Source organism: Kogia breviceps, chromosome 1 (assembly GCF_026419965.1).
Source record: "Kogia breviceps isolate mKogBre1 chromosome 1, mKogBre1 haplotype 1, whole genome shotgun sequence".
NCBI classification, from domain to species: Eukaryota; Metazoa; Chordata; class Mammalia; order Artiodactyla; family Physeteridae; genus Kogia; species Kogia breviceps.
The window spans coordinates 82,776,296-82,798,806 of NC_081310.1; the positions used below are offsets into that span (position 1 = coordinate 82,776,296).

Here is a 22,511-nt window from a genome sequence, read left to right on the forward strand (position 1 = left end):
ATGTAGGAAGCCAAAATAGGGAACAAGAAGATCCAGAGTTTAGATACATTGTCTGGACTCAGGATGCTGCTACTCTGCAATTGAAATTTACAACTCCCTAAATTCAATCAGAGTAGGGACATTTAAAGTAGTCAGGAGGAATCAGGATAGTCATGTGCTAAAGAGTGGAAATTCTGATGCCACCTCCCTTTGCAAATTGTATTGATGACTGCTTGAAGGAGGTGGTTGAGAGATACTTTTTTTTCATTTAGACTTCTGTTCTAATGAATGATGGAGTAGGATAATGCTGAGAGAGAGTAGAGAATATATTTCTGGTTCTAGGACTGTGAGAACCAGGTAATCACATTTGGAATATTCTCATTAGGTTAGAAAAGGAAAAATGAGAAAACCACTAGCAGGACATGCATTTATATCCCAGAGACCATATGCTCCAAAAATTAGTTTTGTTTCCATTGCCCCTTATTCAAAGAGATGGTTACTTCAACAAGCTACATTACTTAGCAGAGCCTGAGAGACAGACTGAAAACATATATTTAAAATGGAAAATAAAAATTTTAAAATATGATAAATGGTTTGCTCTACATCTCATTCACGTTCTGTGGGTAGAGAAATCCAAATCTCACTTAGATATTCCTGCTAATGCAAAAGCACACTAGTTAAACCAAGAAATGAGAGGAAATTTTTATTTATTGGGTGTGTGTTGGTTCACCCAGTTTATTCACCTCTGGAGTGGAAGTATAGGGAAAAATAAAGTCTGCTTATAATAGTCAAGGTCTGTACAGGAGCCTTGAAGTTGCTCTCCCCAAATAACGAGTTTGATTCAAGAGAAGGAAAAAACATGATGGAAAACATCTCATCACACAAAGCTTGGTGATGGTGTCTCTGACAGTCACTGGCCAGCAAGGGAAAAGGAGAAACCCACCTGCTGGCTTTAGGATTTATTGAAGGCTGCCAGCACAGCCCAGATCATCTCTGTGGCACTGTGCTTTGTCCCCTCTACCTCAGGGTCCAGTTCCACTAGGTCCTTAGCCCGATTCATTGCCACATCATACTTGTCATCTGTCAGAGAGGAGAAGACATTCTCTAGCACATCAGAGGAGTGGGCTAGCACCAGTAGTGCTAGTGTTCGCTTGTCCATACGCTGAGGGTCATTTACCCACCGCTCTAGGACACTGTCTTGAAGCTTTTTCACTAGTCGCTGCTTCTCTGTTGTATTGGTCACTGGGTGAGTAGTCATGTCAAATAGGAGGAAATTCTGCTTCTCAGTGGTTAGAATACCCTTCTCTACTAGGTTCTTTGCAATTCGCTCTCTTACATTTCTCAGCTGGTACTGTAATTTGAAAGGGTTCCAGGTCTCACCTATGGGAAAAATAAATAGAAGGCTTGAACAACACTATAAGCCAACTAGACCTATGAAGACATCTATAGAATATTCTACCCTATAACAGTAGAATGTACATTCTTCTCAAGTGCTCATGAAACATTCTCCAGGATAGACCATATGCTAGGCCATAAAACAAGCCTTAATAAATTTAAAAGGACTGAAAACATACAAAGTATGCTATCCAATCACAATGGAATTAAACTAGAAATTAATAACAGACAGAAATTTGGGAAATTAAAAAATATGTGGAAATTAAACAACACAATCTGAAATAACCAATGAGTCAAAGAAGAAATCACAAGGAAAATTTTAAAAATACTTTGAGTTGAATGAAAGAAACCCCACAACATACAAAACTTATGGGATGCAGCTTAAAGCAGTACGAAGAGGGAAATTTATGATCCAAATGTTATATTAGAAAAGGAGATGTCAAATCAATAACCTAACATTCTATCTTAAAAAACTAGAAAAAGAAGATCATACTAAACCCAAAGCAAGCAGGAGAAAGGAAATAATAAAGATTAGAGAGGAAACAGAAAATCAATAAAATCAAAACTTGGTTCAATGAAAAGATTAAAAAAAGGACAAACCTAGAGTGACCAAGGAAAAAAGAGAGAAGACTCAAAATTACTAAAATTAGGAATGAAAGAGGAGACATCACTACTGACCTTATAAAAATAAAAAGGATTATAAGGAAATATTATGTAAAATAGGATGCCAACAAATTAGACAACCTAGAAGAATGGACAAATTCTTTGAAATACACAAATTACCTAAACCAACTCAACAAGAAAGAATTTGAATATATATATAACAAGTAAATAGATTGAATAGTAACTTTAAAACTTCCCGCAAAGAAAAGTGTGGTCAAGTTGGCTTTACTGGTAATTCTACCAAACATTAATGAAGAATTAATGCCAATCCTTCACAAATGCTTAAAAAAAAAGAAGAGGAAGAGGAGGGAACACTTCCTTAGTCTATGCAGTAAGTATTACTCTGATAGTAAAAGGAGACAAAGACTTCACAAGAAAACTGTAGACCAATATCCCTTATGAATATAGGTATAAAAATGCTCAACAAAATACTAGTGAACAAATCTAGCAACATATAATAAACACTATGTAGGGAATTTCCTGGTGGTCCAGTGGTTAGGACTCTGTGCTTTCACTGTCAAGGGTGTGGGTTCAATCCCTGGTCAGGGAACTAAGATCCTGAAAGCTGCGTGGCGAGGCTGAAGGAAAAAACAAACAAAAAACAAAAAAGCGGGGCTTCCCTGGTGGCACAGTGGTTAAGAATCCACCTGCCAATGCAGGGGACACAGGTTCATGCCCTGGTCTGGGAAGATCCCACATGCTGTGGAGCAACGAAGCCCGTGTGCCACAACTACTGAGCCTGCGCTCTAGAGCCCATGAGCCACAACTACTGAGCCCGCATGCCACAACTACTGAAGTCTGCTCACCTAGAGCCCATGCTCTGCAACGAGAGAATCCACAGCAATGAGAAGCCTGCGCACTGCAATGAAGAGCATCCCCTGCTCGCCACAACTAGAGAAAGCCCACGTGCAGCAACGAAGACCCAATGCAGCCAAAAATAAATAAATAAATAAAAGAAAAGAAACAAAAAACCCTCCTAAACTATGTAATATGATCGGGGGGACTTAAACCAGAAATGCAAGTTTGCTTTAAAATATAAAAATCAAGTAATATGTCATGTCAATAGAATAAAAAGCAAAAAAGAAGTGATCATCTCAATAGACACACAAAAAAGCATTTGATAAAATCCAACACCCTTACATGATAAAAACACTCCACAAGCTAGGAACAGACAGAAACTTTCTCAACTTGATAGAGGGAATTTGTGAAAAATGTACAGCTAGCATAATATTTAATGGGGAAAGACTGAATGTTGTCCTTCTAAGATCAGGGATAAGACAAGGAAGTCATTCTCATCACTCCTATTCAGCACTGTACTGAAGGTTCTAGCCAGGGTAATTAGGTAAGAAAAAGAAATAAAAGGCATCCAGATTAGACAGGAACAAGTTAAACTACTTTTATTTTCAGATGACATGATCTTGTGTACAGAAAAATCTAAGAAATTTGCTTTAAAAGAATTACAGCTAATAAGTACAGCAAGGTTCCAGGATACAAGATTAATACTCAAAAATGAACTTAACTTCTATATATTAGCAATGAACAACCTGAAAAAGAAATTAAGAAAACAACTACATTTACAAGAGCATCAAAAAGAAAATACTTAGGAATAAGTTTAACAAAAGAAGTACAAGACATGTATACTGAAAATTACAAAATATTGTTGAAATTAAAGAAGATCTAAATAAATGAAAAGCTATCCCATGTTCATGTACTGGAAGACTTACTATTATTAAGATATCACTATTCCCCAAATTGATTTACAGATTCAACACAATCGCTATTAAAATCCTAGCTTGCTTTATTGCAGAAATTGACAAGCTGATCCCAAAATTCATATGGAAATGCAAAGGACCCAGAATGGCCAAAATAATCCTGAAAAAGAACAGAGTTGGAAGACTCACACTTCCTGATTTCAAAATTACTACAAAGCTACAACAATCGAGAAGTGTGGTACTGGCATAATGACAGACATATAGATCAGTGGAAGAGTCCAGAAATAAACCCATACATTTATGGTCAAATGATTTCTGACAATGATACCATGACAATTCATGGGGGACACAGTCTTTTTAACAATAGTGGTAGGACAACTGTATATATATTCTCATGCAAAAGAATGACATAAGAGCCCTACCTCACATCATATACAACAATTAATCTCAAAAAGGATAATAGACACAAATGAAAGAGCTAAAGCTATATAACACCTAGAAGAAAATATTGGAATAAATTTTTATGCTGTTGGGTTAGGTAATGGTTTCTTAGATATTATAACAAAATTACAAGCAACAAAAGTAAAAAAAGATCAGTTGAAATGTATCAAAATCAAAAACTTTTATGCTTCAAAGGACACAATCAAGAAACTGAAAAGACAACCCACAAAATGAGAGAAAAATTTTGCAAATCATGTATCTGAAAAGATTTGTATTTAGAACATATTTTAACAGTACAACTCAATAGTAAAAAGCAAATCCAATTTAAAAATGGGCAAAGGGGGGCTCCCCTGGTGGCACAGTGGTTGCAAGTCCGCCTGCCAATGCAGGGGACACGGGTTCATGCCCTGGTCTGGGAGGATCCCACATGCTGTGGAGTGGCTAGGCCTGTGAGCCATGGCCACTGAGCCTGTGCTTCTGGAGCCTGTGCTCTGCAACGGGAGAGGCCACAACAGTGAGAGGCCCGCGTACCACACACACAAAAAATGGGCAAAGGATCTGAATAGACAATTCTCCAAAGAAGATATACAAATGGCCAATAAACACATATAAACATGCTCAACATCATTAGTCATTAGGGGATTGCAAATAAAAATCACAATGCTATACCACTATATACTCACTAGGATGGCTAAAATAAAATTACAAAGACAGAGAATAACAAGTATTGATGAGGATGTGGAGGAACTGAAACTCTCACACACTGGTTGGTGGGAATGTAAAACAGTATAGCCACTTTGAAAAACAGTCCCTATTTCTGTCCTCAAAAAATTTACAATCTAGAATGAGGTGAAAGTGGGGACACAAAAATAATATTTGAAATGGGCCCTAAAGAAAAACTGGGTATAGTTGATAAGGGTGTTTTTAAAAAATTAATTAATTAATTAATGGCTGAGTTGGGCCTTTGTTGCTGTGCATAGGCTTCCTCTAGTTGCGGCAAGTGGGGGCTACTCTTTGTTGCTGTGCATGGGCTTCTCATTGCAGTGGCTTCTCTTGCTGTGGAGCACGGGCTCTAGGCGTGAGGGCTTAAGTAGTTGCAGCACGTGTGCTCAGTAGTTGTGGCTGGCAGGCTCTAGAGCTCAGGCTCAGTACTTGTGGCTCGTGGGATTAGTTTCTCCATGGCATGTGGGATCTTCCCAGACAGGGCTCAGACCCGTGCCCCCTGCATTGGCAGGTGGATTCTTAACCATGGTGCCACCAGGGAAGCCCAATAAGGGTCTTTAAAATGTTAATCACTGAGATATTACATCTGGGACAATGGCAGAGTAACAAACACCAGAAACTCATCTCTCCACCTAGACAATAATTATACTAGTAGAATCTATCTGAAACAACTATCTTTGGAACTCTGGAGTTTCTGTGAACACTTGTAGGTTCCAGGGAAAGGCTAGGCTGGCAAATTGTGGTTAATCAGTCAATTTCAGCCTTCAGTGCAGTAGTGACTACTCAGCCCCCAGCCCTATGATAGGCAGTTGTGGGGAGAGCAATCTGTTGTTTTGGTGTAGCTTGCTTGAGTCAGGGTGGGCAATAAGGACCTTGTCTCTGAAATATCATGATCAGTGTTCTGATTATGGATTGCAGCTTCTGATGGCTGACATGCAGCTAAAGGCTGCCATGTCCCAATTCCCACCAGCTGAAGCAGCTTCCAGGGGATTTAAAAAAGAAGGTTTTTTTTTTTTTTTTTTAACATTCAAAAACAACTACATGTACACAGTATTTTAGAAAGCCACTTTGCTTCCTCAAGAAAAGGTGTAACCTCAGGAAAAAACAAAAACAAAAACAGCAAAGCCTGGGGGATGGGGAAAATCTGATTTCCAGAGTTACCACATTATAAGATTAAATGTCCAGTTTTCAACAACAACAAAAATCACAAGGTATATAGAGAAAGAGAAAGGTATGGCCCATTAAAAGGAAAAAAATAGGGGCTTCCCTGGTGGCGCAGTGGTTGAGAGTCCGCCTGCCGATGCAGGGGATGCGGGTTCGTGCCCCGGTCTGGGAAGATCCCACATGCCGCGGAGCGGCCGGGCCCGTGAGCCGTGGCCGCTGAGCCTGTGCGTCCGGAGCCTGTGCTCCGCAACGGGAGAGGCCACAACAGTGAGAGGCCCATGTACCGCAAAAAAAAAAAAAAAAAAAAAAGGAAAAAAATAAAATGACATAATTTGCACTTGAGGAAGTCCAGGTGTCAAGTTTACTAGACAAAGGCTTGAAAACAACTGTCTTAGAGCTGTTCCTTTATGATGCTTCCTTTAGCAAATAGCTAAAGGAAGACATGGGCAAAGACAGGAAAATGATGTATGAACAAAATTAGAATACCAATAAAGTGTTAGAAATTATAAAAAGGAACCAAAAAGAAAGTCTGGAGCTTAAATACAATAACTAAAATGAAGAATATACTATATGGGTTCAAAAACAGATTTAAGCAGGCAGAAGAAAGAATTAGCAAATATGAAGATAGGACAACTGAAGTAATAAAGTCTGGGGAACAACAGCAAAAAAAGTGAATGGAGCCCTAAGGTACCTCTGAGACACCACCAAATGGACAAATATTTTCATTGTAGGAATCCCAGAGGAGAAGAGAGAGAAAAAAGGGCAAAAAAAATATTTGAAAAAATAATGGCTGAAAACTTTCCAAATTTCATGAAAGACACGAATCTACAAATCTAAGAAGCTCAATGAGCTCAATGTTGACTAAAACATCCATCTGAGACACATCATAATCAAACTATTGAAAGCCAAAGATAAATAATCTTTTTCTTAACCATTTTTTAAATTGAAGTATAGTTAATTTACAATGTTGTTTTAGTTTCAGGTATAGAGCACAGTGATTCAGTTACATGTATGTACCTATATTCTTTTTTCAGATTCTTTTCCATTATAGGTTATTATAAGATTTTTTCCATTATAGGTTATTATGATATATAGAATATAGTTCCCTGTGCTATACAGTAGGTCCTTGTTGTTTATCTATTTTATATATAATGGTGTGTATATGTTAATCCCAAACTCCTAATTTATCTCCCCCACACCCTGCCTCTGCTATCCACTTTGGTAACCAAAAGTTTGTTTTCTATGTCTGAGTCTATTTCTGTTTTATATATAGTTCATTTGTATCATTTATTTTTAAGATTCTACATATAAGTGATATCATATGATATTTGTCTTTCTCTGTCTGAGCTACTTCACTTAATATGATAATCTCTAGGTCCATCCATGTTGATGCAGATGGCATTATTTCATTCTTTTTTATGGCTGAGTAATGTTCCATTGTGTATATATACCACATCTTCTTTATCTGTTCATCAGCTGTTGATGGACACTTAGGTTGCTTCCATGTCTTGGCTATTGCAAATAGTGCTGCTATGAACATTGGGGTGTATGTATGTTTTTGAATTAGAGTTTTCCCAGATATATGCCCAGGAATGTGATTGATGGATTGTATGGTAACTCTATTTTTAGTTTTTTAAGGAAACGCCATACTGTTCTCCATAGTGGCTGCACCAATTTGCAATCCTACCAACGGTGTAGGAGGGTTCCTTTTTCTCTACACCCTCGCCAGCATTGTATGTAGTTTACAAAGATAAAGAATCTTGAAAGCAGGAAGAGATAAGTGAGTTGTCACACACAAGGTGTCTTCAATAAGATTATCACCAGACTTCTCATCAGAAACTTTGGAGGCTAGAAGACAGTGGGCTGACATATTCAAAGAGCTGAAAGAAAAAAAATCTGTCACCTGAGAATCCTATATCCAGAAAAAGTGTCCTTCAAAAGTGAAATTAAGACTTTCCCAGATAAACAAAAACTGAGGAAGTCTGTGACCACTAGACTTGCCCTGCAAGAAATGCTAAAAAGGAGTGCTGCAGGTTGAAATGAAGGGAAGCTAGAGGTAACTTGAAGCAGTATGAAGAAATAAAGATATCCAATAAAGGATAAACACATGGACAACCATAAAAGCTAATTTTGTTTCATAACTCCATTTTAAATTTTCTATATACTTTAAAAGACAAATGCATTAAAAAACAATTATTAATCTATATTATTGGTCACAAAGTTTATAAAGGTATAATCTGTGACATCAAACCAGACAGAGTGGAACAGTTTTTGTGTTATTGAAGTTAAGTTGGTATAAATTCAAATTAGGTTGTCATTAACTTTAGGATGTTAAATGTAATGGTACAATAACAAAAATGTCTATAGAATATACACAAAAGAAAATGAGAGGGGAATCAAAATGTTTCACTACAAAAAATAAACCAAACATAAAGGAAGACAGTAATGTGGGAAGTGAGGACAAAAATCTATAGGCCATATAGTAATAGAAAACAAATAGCTGGGGCTTCCCTGGTGATGCAGTGGTTAAGAATCAGCCTGCCAATGCAGGGGACACGGGTTCAAGCCCTGGTTCAGGAAGTTCCCACATGCCGTGGAGCAACTAAGCCTGTGTGCCACAACTACTGAGCCTGCACTCTAGAGCCTGCGAGCCACAACTACTGAGCCCATGTGCCACAACTACTGAAGCCCGTGGGCCTAGAGCCCATGCTCCACAAGAGAAGCCACTGCAATGAGAAGCTCGCATGCCACAATGAAGAGTAGCCCCCGCTTGCCACAGCTAAAGAAAGCCTGTGTGCAGCAATGAAGACCAAATACAGCCAAAAATAAAATAAATTAAAAATTAATTAATTAAAAAAATTTTTTAATTAAAAAAAAGGAAACAAATAGCAAAATGGCAGAATTGACTGTCTCCTTATCAGTAATTACTTTAAATGAAAATGGATTAAACTATTTAATAATAAGAAAAACATTGGCAGAATGGGTTAAAAAACATGATCCAATTTAATTATATGCTGTCTATGAGAGATTCACTTTAGATCAAAGGACACAGATAGGTTGAAAGTGAATGGATGGAAAAAGATATTCCATTCAAATAGTAACCAAAAGACAGCAGGGGTGGCTATACTAATTTTGGACAAAATAGATTTAAAATCATATAAGGTAAGAGAGACAGAGAAAGACATTATATATTAATAAAAGGTTCAGTACAACAAGAAGATATAACAAGTATAAATATTTACACTCCTAAGAACAGACTCAAAATATATGAAGCAAAATGGGCAGAACAGTCAGAAGTAGACAGTTTTATAACACCCCACTTTCAATGAGGCTTAGATCAAGTAGACAGAAAATAATTTAAAAATAGAAGATTTCAACAACACAATAAACTCACTAAGCCTAACAGACATACACAGAACACTCCACCTAACAGCAGAATACACATTCTTCTCAAGTGTACATGGCACATCTCCAGGACAGACCACTTGTTAGGCCATAAAATAAATCTCAGTAGATTTCAAAAGATACATACAAAGTATCTTCTCTGACCACAATGGGATGAAATTAGAAATCAGTATAAGAAGGAAAATGAAAATTTGCCTATATGTGTAAATTAAACAAGCTTAAACAACCAATGGGTCAAAGAAGAAATTACAAGGGAAATTAGAAAATACTTAGAAATGGATGAAAACACAATGCACTAAAATGTATGGGATATAGTGAAAGCAGTGCTCAGAGGGAAATTTATAGTTGTAAATACCTAAATTTAAAAAGTAAGTCTCAAATCAATCACCTAACTTTACACTTTAATGGACTAGAAAAAGAAGAGCAAAGTAAACCCAAAGCTAACAGAAGGAACAAAATAAAGATTAGAGAAGAGATGAACAAAAAGAGAGATCAGAAAAACAACAAAGAAGACCAAAGAAACAAAGAGTTGGTTTTTTGAAAAGATCAACAAAATTCACAAACCTTTAGGTAGACTGCCAAAGAAAAAGAGAAAAGATACAAACAACTAAAATGAGAAATTAAAGTGGGGACATTACAACTGACCTTGCAGAGATTAAAAAAAGGATTATAAGAGAATACTATGAATAATGGTAAGCCAACAAATTACATAACCTAGAAGAAATGGACAAATTTCTTCAGGGAAATGGACAAATTCCCTGAAACACTCAAATTATCTAAACTGACTGATAAAGAAATAGAAAATTTCAACAGATTTATAGCAAGTAAAAAGATGAAATCAGTAAACAAAAACCTCCCCAAAAAGAAAAGTCCTGGACCAGATGGCTTCATCAGTGAATTCTACCTAACATTTAAACAAGAATTAACACAAATCCTTCTCAAAGTCTTCCAAAAAACTGAAGAGGGAACACCTCCTAACTCATTCTGTGAGGCAAGGATTATCCTGATACTAAAGCCAGATAAAGACATCACAAGAGGACTTCACTGGTGGCACACTGGTTAAGAATCTGCCTGTCAATGCAGGGGACATGGGTTCGAGCCCTGGTCCGGGAAGATCCCACGTGCCGCGGAGCAACTAAGCCCAGCTTGTGAGCCACAACTACCGAGTCCGTGTGCCACAATTACTGAAGCCTGTGCACCTAGAGCCCATGCTCCACAACAAGAGAAGCCACTGCAATGAGAAGCCTGTGAATCGCAACAAAGAGTAGCCCCCACTCGACATAACTAGAGAAAGCCCGTGCGCAGCAACAAAGACCCAATGCAGCCAAAAATAAATAATTAATGAATTTTTAAAAATACATCACAAGAAAAGAAAGTTACAGACCAATAAGTCTTATGAATATAGATGCAAAATTCTTTTTTTTTTTTTTTTTTTTTTTTGCGGTACGCAGGCCTCTCACTGTTGTGGCCTCTCCCATTGCAGAGAACAGGCTCCGGACACAGGCTCAGCGGCCATGGCTCATGGGCCTAGCCGCTCTGCGGCATGTGGGATCCTCCTGGACTGGGGCACGAACCCGTGTTCCCTGCATCAGCAGGCGGACTCTCAACCACTGCGCCACCAGGGAAGCCCCATGACGCAAAATTCTTAATAAAATATTAGCAAATTGAATCCAACAGCATAATAAAATCATTTTTCATCTTGATCAAGTAAAATTTATCCCAGGAATGTAACAGAAAATCAATGGGCTGAGGATCTGAATAGACATTTTTCTAAAGAAGACATACAAATGGCCAAAAGACACAATGAAAACGCGCTCAACATCACTAATCATCAAGGAAATGCAAATCAAAACCATAGTGTGATATCACTCCACATGTGTTAAGATGGCTAATATTAAAAAGACCAAAAATAACAACTGTTGGTAAGGATATAGAGAAAAGGGAACCCTTGTGCACTGTTAGTGAAAATGTAAATTGTCCCAGTCACTACAGAAACAGTATAGGACTTCCCTGGTGGTGCAGTGGTTGAGAATCTGCCTACCAATGCAGGGGACATGGGTTTACTCCCTGGTCTGGGAAGATCCTACATGCTGCAGAGCACCTAAGCCCATGTGCCACAACTACTGAGCCTGTGAGCCACAATTACTGAGCCTGCATGCCACAACTACTGAAGCCCGCGTGCCTAGAGCCCGTGCTCTGCAACAAGAGAAGCCACTGCAATGAGAAGTCCATGCACTGCAATGAAAAGTAGCCCCCACTCACTGCAACTAGAGAAAGCCCACGTGCAGCAATGAAGACCCAATGTAGCCCCCCAAATAAATTAAATAAATAAAAATATTTTAAAAATTTTTAATTGAAAAAAAAGAAAAGAGTATAGGGGTTTCTCAAAAACTTAAAATTACAGGTACCATATAATCTAGTAATTCTACTTCTGAGTAGAATTGAAAAGATATATGCACCCCATGTTCACTGCAGCATTATTTATAATAGCCAAGACATGGAAGCAACGTAAATATCAATTATGGATGAATGGATAAAGAAAATGTGGTATATGTATATACACATACATATATGCACACATATACATACAACAGAATATTATTCAACCATAAAAAACAGGAAATCTTGCCATTCATGACAACCTGGATGTACCTTGAGGGCATTATGCTAAGTGAAGTAAGTCAGACAGAGGGACTTCCTTGGTGGTACAGTGGTGAAGACCCTGTGCTCCCAAAGCAGGGGGCCTGGGTTCAATCCCTGGTCAGGGAACTAGATCCCACATGCATGCCACAACTAAGAGTTACATGCTGCAACTAAGGAGCCTGCCTGCCGCAACTAAGGAGCCTGCCTGCTGCAACAAAGACCCGGCACAACCAAATAAATAAATAAATAAAAATAAAATAAATAAGTGAGGCTGAATGCCCACATAAATCTATAAAAAAAAAAGTCAGAGAAAGACAAATACTATATGATCTCACTTATATGTGGAATGTAAAACAAAAACAAAAAATTCCAAAATCATAGATACAGAGAACAGATTGGTAGTTGCTAGGGGCAGGGAGGCGGAGAATGCCAGAATGGGTGAAGGAGATCAAAAGATACAAAATTCTAGTTATAAAATAAATAAATCCTGGGGATATAATGTACAGCATGGTGACTATAGTTAATAACACTGTATTATATATTTGAAAGTTCTAAGAAAACAGATCTTAAAAGTTCTCAGGACTTCCCTGGTGGTCCAGTGGTTAAGACTCCATGCTCCCAACGCAGGGGGCCTGGGTTCGATCCCTGGTCTGACAGCTAGATCCCACATGTCACAACTAAGAGCTCACATGCCACAACTAAATATCCTACGTGCCACAACTAAAAGGTCCTGTATGCTGCAACGAAGATCCTGCACACAGCAATGAAGATCTCGCATGCTGTAACTAAGACCCGGTGCAGCCAAATAAATAAATAAATAAATAAATACTTTTTAAAAAAAGTTCTCACACAAGGAAAAAAAACTAACTATGTGTGATGATGGATGCTAACTAGACTTATTGTGGTGATCATTTCATAATATGTACAAATATCGAATAAATATGATGTACACCTGAAATTAATATAATGTTTATGCCAATTATATCTCAATAAAAAGTCAAACAATGTAATACATCATTTAATAGAATGAAAAAAAACCCCACATGATCATCTCACTTGACTCAGAAAAGCAACTTGAGAAAAACAAACACCATTTCATGATAAAAACTTCTAGGAAACTAGGAATAAAAGAAAAATTCCTCAACATGATAAAGAGTATTTACGAAAACCTCAAAGCTAATAATATATTCAATGGTAAAAGGCTGAAAGATCCCCCAAAGGTCATGGAACAAGAAAGCCAAGGATGCCCACTTTCACCACTGCTATTCAACAATTTACTGGAAGTTCTGGCCAGAGCTAGTAGACAAGAAAGAAAAAATTAAAGGCATCTAAATTGTAAAGGAAAAACTAAAACTATCTCTGCTTGCAGATGACATGATTCTATACATAGAAAATCCCCCAAAGTACACAAAAAGCTACTAGAGCTAATAAACTCAGCTAAGTTGCCGGGTACAAGATGAACACACAAAAAAATCAGTTGTTTCTATATATCAGAAATAAATAATCTGAAAATGAAATTAAGAAAGCAATCTCATTTATAATAGTGTCTAAGAAAATTAAATATTTAGGAATAAGTCTAACCAGGGAGGTGGAAGATTTGTACACTGCAAACTATAAAACACTGATGAAAGAAATTAAAGAAGACATAAATAATGGAAAGACAGCCTGAGCTTCTTTTAATGGACAGGAAGACTTAACACTGTTAAAATGGTAATACCACCCAAAGAGATCTACAGGTTCAACACAATCCCTATCAGATTCTAACAGCCTTTTCCACAGAAGTGGAAAAGCTGATCCTCAAATTCATATGGAATTGCAAGGGACCCAGAACAGCCAAAATAACTTGAAAAAGAAGAATAAAGTTAGTGGACTCATACTTTCCCAACTTCAAAACTTACTACAAAGCTACAGTAAGTAAAACAGTATGGTACTGGCATAAGGACAAACATACAGATTAATGCAATAGAATAGAGAGCCCAGAAATAAACCCTCACAGATACGGTCAACTGATTTTTCAAGAAGGCTGCCAACACCATTCAAGGGGGGAAGAATAGTATTTTTAACAAATGGTTCTGAGAAACTGCATATCCACATACAAAAGAATGAAGCTAGGGCTTCCCTGGTGGCGCAGTGGTTGAGAGTCCGCCTGCTGATGCAGGAGACAGGGGTTCGTGCCCTGGTCCGGGAAGATCCCACATGCCGCAGAACGGCTGGGCCCGTGAGCCATGGCCGCTGAGCCTGCACATCCGGAGCCTGTGCTCCGCAATGGGAGAGGCCCTAACAGTGAGAGGCCCGCGTACCACAAAACAAAAAACAACAACAACAAAAAAATTAAGAACTTTTGTACATCAAGAGTTATTATCAATAAAGTGAAGAGAAAACTTACAGAATGAGAGAAAATATTTGCAAATCATATATCTGATAAGGGATTACTATCTAGAATATAGAAAGAGCTTCTAAAACTCAACAACAACAGAAGCCAATTCAAAAATGGGCAAAGGACTTGAATAGATATTTCTCCAAAGAAGATATATAAATTGTCCATGAAAAGATGCTCAACATCATTAATCATTAGGGAAATGCAAATCAAAACCACAGTGAGATACCACTTCACACCTACTAGGATGGCTAAAATTAAAAACAAAACAAAACAAAAATTAGAATATAAAAAGTGCTGATGAGAATGTGGAGAAACTGCAACCTTCACACTTGGCTGGTAAGAATGTAAAAGAGTGCAGCCTCTGTAGAAAACAGTTTGGTGGTTTCTCAAAACATTGCACTATCACATACCCAGTAATTCTACTCCAAGATATACATCCAAAAGAATGGAAAGCAGTGACTTGAACAGATATATGTACAAAAATGTTCACAGCAGCATTATCCACAATAGCCAAAAGATGGAAACACCCAAGTGTCCATCAACAGATGAAATGAACAAAATGTGGTATACACATACAGTAGAATATTATTCAACCATAAAAAGGAATGAGATTTTGATGTATGCTACAAAATGAATGGACCTTGCAAACATGCTTAGTGAAATAAGCCAGACATAGAAGGAGAAATATTATATGATTCCACTTATATGAGTTACTTAGTACAGGCAAATTCATAGAGACAGAAAGTAGATGGAATGAGGGGAGGGAGGAAGAGGGGTGTTTGCGATGATGTGAAAGCTTTGAGTGTAGAGAGGAGTGATGGTTATATAACACTGTGCCTGTATTTAACGTCACTGAATTGTACACTTAGATTAAGATAATAAACATGTATATTTTACCACAATAAAAAGTTAACTATATACCGCCTCAAAGTTAAAACATGTCCACACAAAAACTTGTCTATGAATGTTCATAGCAGCACTATTCATAATAGCCAAAAAGTGGAAATATCTCAAATGTCCATCAACTGATGAATAAGTAATTAAAGTTGTATAACCATACAATGAAATATTATTTGGCAATAAAAAGGAGTCAAATTAAAACTGGGGAAATTCTTGGGACTTCCCTGGTGGTCCGATGGTTAAGACTCTGCACTTCCACTGCGGGGGGCACAAATTTGATCCTTGGTTGGGGAACTAAGATTCTGCATGCTATGCAGTGTGGCCAAAAAAAAAAGGGGGGGGGAAATTCTAATAAGATTGGTGGATTGTATCAATTTCAGTATCCTGGTTGTCATATATTAAAATTTTGAGAAATGTTACCACTGGGGGATTCTGGACAAAGCATATAAAGGGATCTTTCTGTATTATTTCTTACAACTGCATGTGAATATACAAATATCTCAATAAAAACTTCAGTTAAAAAAATTGTTCCAGAAGGTGACACTGGCTGTGATCTCAAAGTGCCCTGTGGAATATTCTCCTAAAATATTATGCCTTAGGCTTCATTATTCATATTAAAGTTTTTGAACTTGCCCTTGAGATAAAAAGGAATGAAGTGCTAATACGTGCCACAACATGGAAGAACCTTGAAAATATTATCCTCGGAAGTTAGTCACAAAAAAACCATAAGTTGTATGATATCATTTATATGGAATATCCAGAATAGGCAAATCTACAGAGATAGAATATAGATTAGTGGTTGCCTGTAGCTGGGCAGGAGGGTTGGGGAAATGTGGGGAAAACTGCTAATGAGTATGGGGTTTATTTTGGGGATGATGAAAATGTTCTAAACTTAGCTTGTGATGATGGTTGCACAATTGTGTGAATATACTAAAATCCATTTAATTGTATACTTTAAATGGGTCAACTGTATGGGATGTGAATTATACATCAACACGGTTGTTAAAAAAATTTTTGTGAGCTTATGAGGTGGACAGAGGTAAGATGAAGCTTTGGAAAACTTTACGTACTGATTAATCATGTCTTTTTTGTCCCTCATTAGTACAGTTAAACAGTGAACCATATATATATTACACAGCACCCTGACCTTCTATACTTCTCCCAACCTTAAGAGTAGGATAAAAATGATAAAATGTGGGATTTTTAAATCATTCTGAGTCATCTTACCAGTAAGTAGCTCTATCCATGTTTGGACAGTTTCTGTGGGTTCAGTTGCTTTGATGTGTTTGAGAGTTTCATCCAGTAAAACATCACCCGTTGGGCTGTCTGACTTTAGTAGTACCTTTCAGAAAAGAAGAAACAAGAGACCCTGGTTGATATACTTCATTCAAATTAAAGTTATTCAATATGCTATACATATATTATTGGTTAAGTCATAGGAAATGCAAAGCAGCATAACATATTTTCTCTGTCCCCAGAAATTTAAAATCTAGTATGGGGTGATAATAGGGAGATTAAAAAAAAAAACACTTGAAGTGGGCCCCAATGACAAACTGGATATAAATGATAATGGTGAAAAGATTCAATAATAACTCTTTGAGCCTGGAAAACCAACTTGTGAAACAATAAATAAAGATAGGAAAGTCAGGAAAAGTTGATGAAGTTTGGTTTTAACTGATACGGGATAGCCAAGTTGAAATGTCTGGACAATACTTAACTATGTTCCTGGGGGTGGAAAAAGAAGACAGGCCTAGAAATTTGGGAGTTAATATATCATGGGGGTGATAGATGAAGCTGTAAAAGTAAATGATATCTCCAAAAGTTATACAAAGTGATACAAACTGAGACTTAGATGTTAAGGAATGGAAAAGTAAAGGAAATAGGGTTACAGCCAGAGAAGAAAGAGGATGAAATATAACAAAGGTCAAGAACAGATGGGACTTTCCTGGTGGTCCAGTGGTTAAGAATCTACCTTCCAATGCAGGGGATGCAGGTTTGATACCTGGTCGTGGAACTAAGATCCCACATGCTATGGGGCAATTAAGCCCGTGTGCTACAACTACTGAGCCCACGTGCCACAACTAGAGAGAAGCCCATGAGCCACAACTAGAGAAGCCCGCATGCTGCAATGAGGATCCCATATGCCTCAACTAAGACCCGACGCAGCCAAATAAATAAAAATAAATAAATAAATAAATATTTTTTAAAAAGAACAGAAAATTTCAAGTAAGAGGTAGTCAAAAGTGTTGAACACCACATATAGATTAAAAGAGAAAAACAAATTGAAGACTGAAAATTAGCTGGTGACACCTAAGAATGTAGTTTCAGTAGAGTGCTGAGTATGACAGTGAAGCTGTGAGTGGAAAAAATGAGTAGTAAGAAAATGGAGATATTTATATTGTCTCACTACTCAAATCTTCCTATTCATCCGAAATGGACTGTTGGTATCTGCCCTTTCATAAGAGGATGTTCGCAGAGGACGCTCTACCTTTCTGTCTAGTAGTCGCTTCTTACGCATGGTGGGGGGTTCTAGATAGATTCGACCTCGCATGGCCAGCTCTATCAGGATGCCCCCTCGCAGGCCAGATGATATGCAGTCATTCCAGAAAGATGTGTAACCCTAGGAAAGGGGAAAAGAGAAGAGAAAGAATGTTCTGAAAGGGATATGGACTTGCAACAAGCACCCAAAGAATGGTCCACTTTGTTGTGTGATTCATTTCACTTCACATTACATGAACTCAAGGCAACGTATAAAATAAATGAAAAAAATCTCTTTAAGTCCCTTAATCTAACCCCCCTGCCCCAAAGTATGACTTTCTGTCTAACTTCAAGGTCTTCGAGAATTCCTATGGTTGGCTGTTAGTTAACAATTGGCATGCCAAATTTTAATTTTTGTGAAGACTTTTGCCTTCTTTGAAATCTGTTTCCATGACACTCTAAATTTCAGAGTGGGATACAAGTAAGTCAAGCAGAAAAATGTATAAGTCATTTGAGCCTTTTATGCCTCCAAGACATGTATTATTTGCAAGCTATTTTGATGGGTGGTGTAGTCAGCTCTGCCACTGACTAGTTAATGTCTTGGGTATGTTACTTAGCCTTTCTCAAGTGCAATGTCCTAATCTGTAAAATGGGGGCACTGATATCTATCTTTATAAGTTTACTGTGAGGAATAATATATAAGAAACCATTTAGTAGTACCTGGTGTATCATAGACACTTAAAATGTTAGTTTCTCTTCCCTAGGAACTATAGGGAATACAAAGGTATATAGTTAATAGCCACTGTCTTAAGGAGCTGAAAATGTAGCTGGAAAGACATGCAAACTCCAGGAAAATTTTCTTTGATAATATAAACTTTAAATAAAAGCTCAACTGAAAATGGAGTAGAAGAAACAGGCATAAATCACTATAGGAAGTTTGGCTTGTTTATTTATTTTTAATTAATCACTCAATTTATTTATTTATTTATTTATTGCGTTGGGTCTTCGTTGCTGTGCACAGGCTTTCTCTAGTTGCAGCGAGTGGGGGCTGCTTTTCGTTGTGGGGCGTGGGCTTCTCATTGCAGTGGCTTCTCTTGCTGTGAAGCACGGGCTCTAGGCATGTGGGCTTCCGTAGTTGTGGCATGCAGGCTCAGTAGTTGTGGTTTGTGGGCTCTAGACTGCAGACTCAGTAGTTGTGGCACACGGGTTTAGTTGCTCCGAAGCATGTGGAAGCTTCCCTGACCAGGGCTTGAACCTGTGTCCCCTGGACTGGCAGGTGGATTCTTAACCACTGCACCACCAGGGAAGTCCCGGAAGTTTGGTTTAGATGATAGTTTTTCAAATTATAAATCACTTTTGGGCTAGAGTAGTCAGAAACTCTTATGGGACTTGAGCTGGGGTTTAAAGAATAGGTTGAATTTAGCAGAGAGGGTGGATTTTCCAGATGAAGGAAGTTATCCAAATTTTACCTATTCTTCAAAAGGTCATTCCAAGCAAAAGTGTCAAGGAAGGAGACCTCAAATATGTTTACAAATTTAACTCAAGAATTTAAAGAGAACTCATGAGATCAAGTTGGTTGGGCTAGGCTGTGCAAAGCCTTGATGCTCTGAACTTTTTATTGAAAGGCAATATTAAATTCTGAACGTTCTGAACAAGGAGTTATGATTAACACAAGGAAGACCCATCAGTGTTATCAGAACTGTTTAACACTCTCTAGCTATCTTTGTGTGTAACATTCCCTCCCTCTCACTGGAGAGAAGGTGGGTGTGATGTTGGCAGATTCTAGCATGGCTTTAAAGCATCACAAAGACTAAGTCACTAGTAATAACAGTAATGTCTAATATTTATTGAACACTTACTATGCAGTAGATTTGTGCTAAGCTTTTTTGCATGCATTATTTGATTACATCTTCACAACAATCTTATAAGGGAGGTATTATAATTATCCACGTTTTAAAGGTGAGGAAATTAAGGCTTATGGAGGTTATGTAATATGATAGAGGTCACAAAGCTAAGTGGTGGCAAAGAATTAAAAACCATCTTTAAAAAATTCCAGTTTTCCTCTTTATTGATTTGGAAGTTGTACATTCACTTTTCTTTAGGAAGTTATTTTTGAAATTTTAACGTGCATGATCATTTAAAATTCATACAAGATGTAAGTTATTTTTAAAACAAATCCATCTATTAATCACTCTCTTAGTTTGCCAATATTTTATCTTTTTTTTAACTTCACAAATTAGACATCATTATTAGCATCATCATTATTTTATACAGGTAGCCCTTGTTTAGATTTACTCAGTTGCTTACCAGATTTTTTGTTCACCATTCCTTCATGCATCTCAGACCTCCTTTCTGGTACCATTTTCCTTCCTCCTAAAGTAGAATTTCCTTAAACGAAAGTCTGTTGGAGGAAAACTCTATTTTGTTTATATGAAATGTCTTTATTTTACCATTGTTTTTAAAATACTGCTTCTCTGGACATAAAATTCTAGGTTGGTAGTTTTCTCTTTAACACATTGAAGATATTATGCCCTCCTAACTTCCATTGTTGCAGTGAGAAATCTATCACTGTTATTGATTGTGGTAGGCTATTTGTCTTTTTTCTTTGGTCCTTTAAGGTCTTCTCTCTTGGTGTTTTGCAGTTTGACAATAACATGACTGTGTGTGAACTTACGCATCCTGTTTGGTAATATGCTTCCTGTGTCTGTACATTCAGTTTTTACTTCTCAAAAATTCTTAATTCTTATCTCTAAGAATTTTGGCTTTCCTTCATTTCCTTTTTTCTTTCTTTCAATCTTTCTTATTCTAACCTCCATGTCTTTTAATCTCTCCTTTACATTTTCCATTTCCTTTGTCTCTATATTGATTTCACAAGAGTTAGTTCATATCTGGCTTCCAATTTACTCTCTCCATTTATATTTAATATGTTAAACTATCCCTGAGATTTTTAATTTTTTTTTTTTTTTTTTTTTTTTTTTTTTTTGGTATGCGGGCCGCACAGGCTCCGGACGCGCAGGCCTGGCGGCCATGGCTCACGGGCTTAGTTGCTCCGCGGCATGTGGGATCTTCCCGGACCAGGGCACGAACCCGTGTCTCCTGCATCGGCAGGCGGATTCTCAACCACTGCGCCACCAGGGAAGCCCAATCCCTGAGATTTTGATTTCAACTATTTTTCATCTCTAAAAGTTTTATTTAGTTATTTTTCACGTTTGCCTGGTCATTTGTGATCATTTCTTCTTGTTTATTTTGTGATTCTTATATTTTTCTTTTTTGTGTGTGTGGTACACGGGCCTCTCACTGTTGTGGCCTCTCCCATTGCGGAGCACTGGTTCCGGACACACAGGCTCAGCGGCCATGGCTCACGGGCTCAGCCGCTCCGCGGCATGTGGGATCTTCCCAGACCAGGGCACGAACCCGCATCCCCTGTATCGGCAGGCGGATTCTCAACCACTGCGCCACCAGGGAAGCCCCTTATATTTCTTTAAAAATATCATAGATACTTCATATTGGTTGATCATTTTAATATCTAAGGTGCTTGAATGAACTATTATTTGTTATTTCTGCTGATTCTTTCTCACGTGTATTTTTCTTTGTATGTTTGATGATATTTGATTAAGAGGTCCATATTTTTTTTTTTTTGAACCTATGAGATTCTGGAGGCCTAAATTGAGGATATTTTCCTCTAGAGAGGAAGATCTGCACTTGCTTCTGCTAAGAGTAAGGCATGGTGGGACTGGGAGACTGCCACACAACAGGGACCACATTTAAACCTAGCTTCTCCATTTTATTTCAACCCAAAAGTTCATTCCTGACCACCTACTTCCTGAATCTCTGTACTGATCTGGTAATTTGCCCCAGAGCAATCTGGTTTTCATGTTTGTTTTTTGCTCAAGTCTAGGATTTTAATTTTGGTGTGTGTTTGGGGGCCCTGAAGATTTCCTTTCTATTCCAAAGGCCCAACAATACATTAAAAATTAAGTCTTACCACTATACTGCCAGAAGTAGAGTTCTTCTAATTCCATTTTTCCCACATCCAGGATGATCTTTAAGCTCAAAGCTAATCATATAACTCCCTCCCCTTCTGCTTAAAAATCTTTCAAATGCTCCTCCCAGTCAAATCCAAATTTTTTAGTAAGAGCACTTAAATCAGGAGGCTGCTTACTAGTCTCTCTCCGGCTTCTTTCCCCTAGAACACTATGCCCCAGCTTTCTGGAACCATTTTAAGTACTCTTAATGCATCATTTCTGCCTACTGACTTTTGCACACACAGTTCTCTCTGTCTAGAAGAACCAATACTCTTCTTTACTCAACTCCTCCTTGTTCTTAAGGATTGAGTACATGTCACCTTCTCCAACATTATCTTTCCCTCCACTCCATCCCCTGGCTTAGATTCCTCACCTGTGTGTGTGTGTGTGTGTTTGTGTGTGTGTGTGTGTGTGTGTGTGTGTGTGTGTGTGTGTGTGTGTGTGTCTACTTCTCCCCTGTCATTATTATATCACATTGCAACCAACTGCTTGTCCTCAGTAGACTATAAATTCCTTAGGGAGAGAGTATATGACTGATATACCGTATTTCTCAATAAATGTTTTTTGAAAGCATAAATTTATGATTGAGAGTAAATATGTTAA

General features: G+C 37.7%; 1 protein-coding gene across 4 annotated transcripts in view; it reads right to left on the reverse strand.

Moving 5' to 3' along the window:
• Positions 1-669: 669 nt before the first annotated feature.
• Positions 670-22,511, reverse strand: part of GOLPH3L (golgi phosphoprotein 3 like) — a 41,458-nt gene continuing 19,616 nt past the window's right edge. For 2 of the 4 annotated variants that reach the window (XM_059080968.2, XM_059080960.2), the window contains 3 exons: positions 17,894-18,025; positions 16,633-16,747; positions 670-1,359 (listed from right to left, as the gene is read on the reverse strand). In XM_059080968.2, the coding sequence (XP_058936951.1) occupies positions 932-1,359; positions 16,633-16,747; positions 17,894-18,025 (675 nt within the window). In that variant the 3' untranslated portion in view covers positions 670-931. The remainder of the gene's footprint in view (positions 1,360-16,632; positions 16,748-17,893; positions 18,026-22,511) is intronic. The other 2 variants (XM_067035394.1, XM_067035397.1) reach the window with 1 other exon arrangement.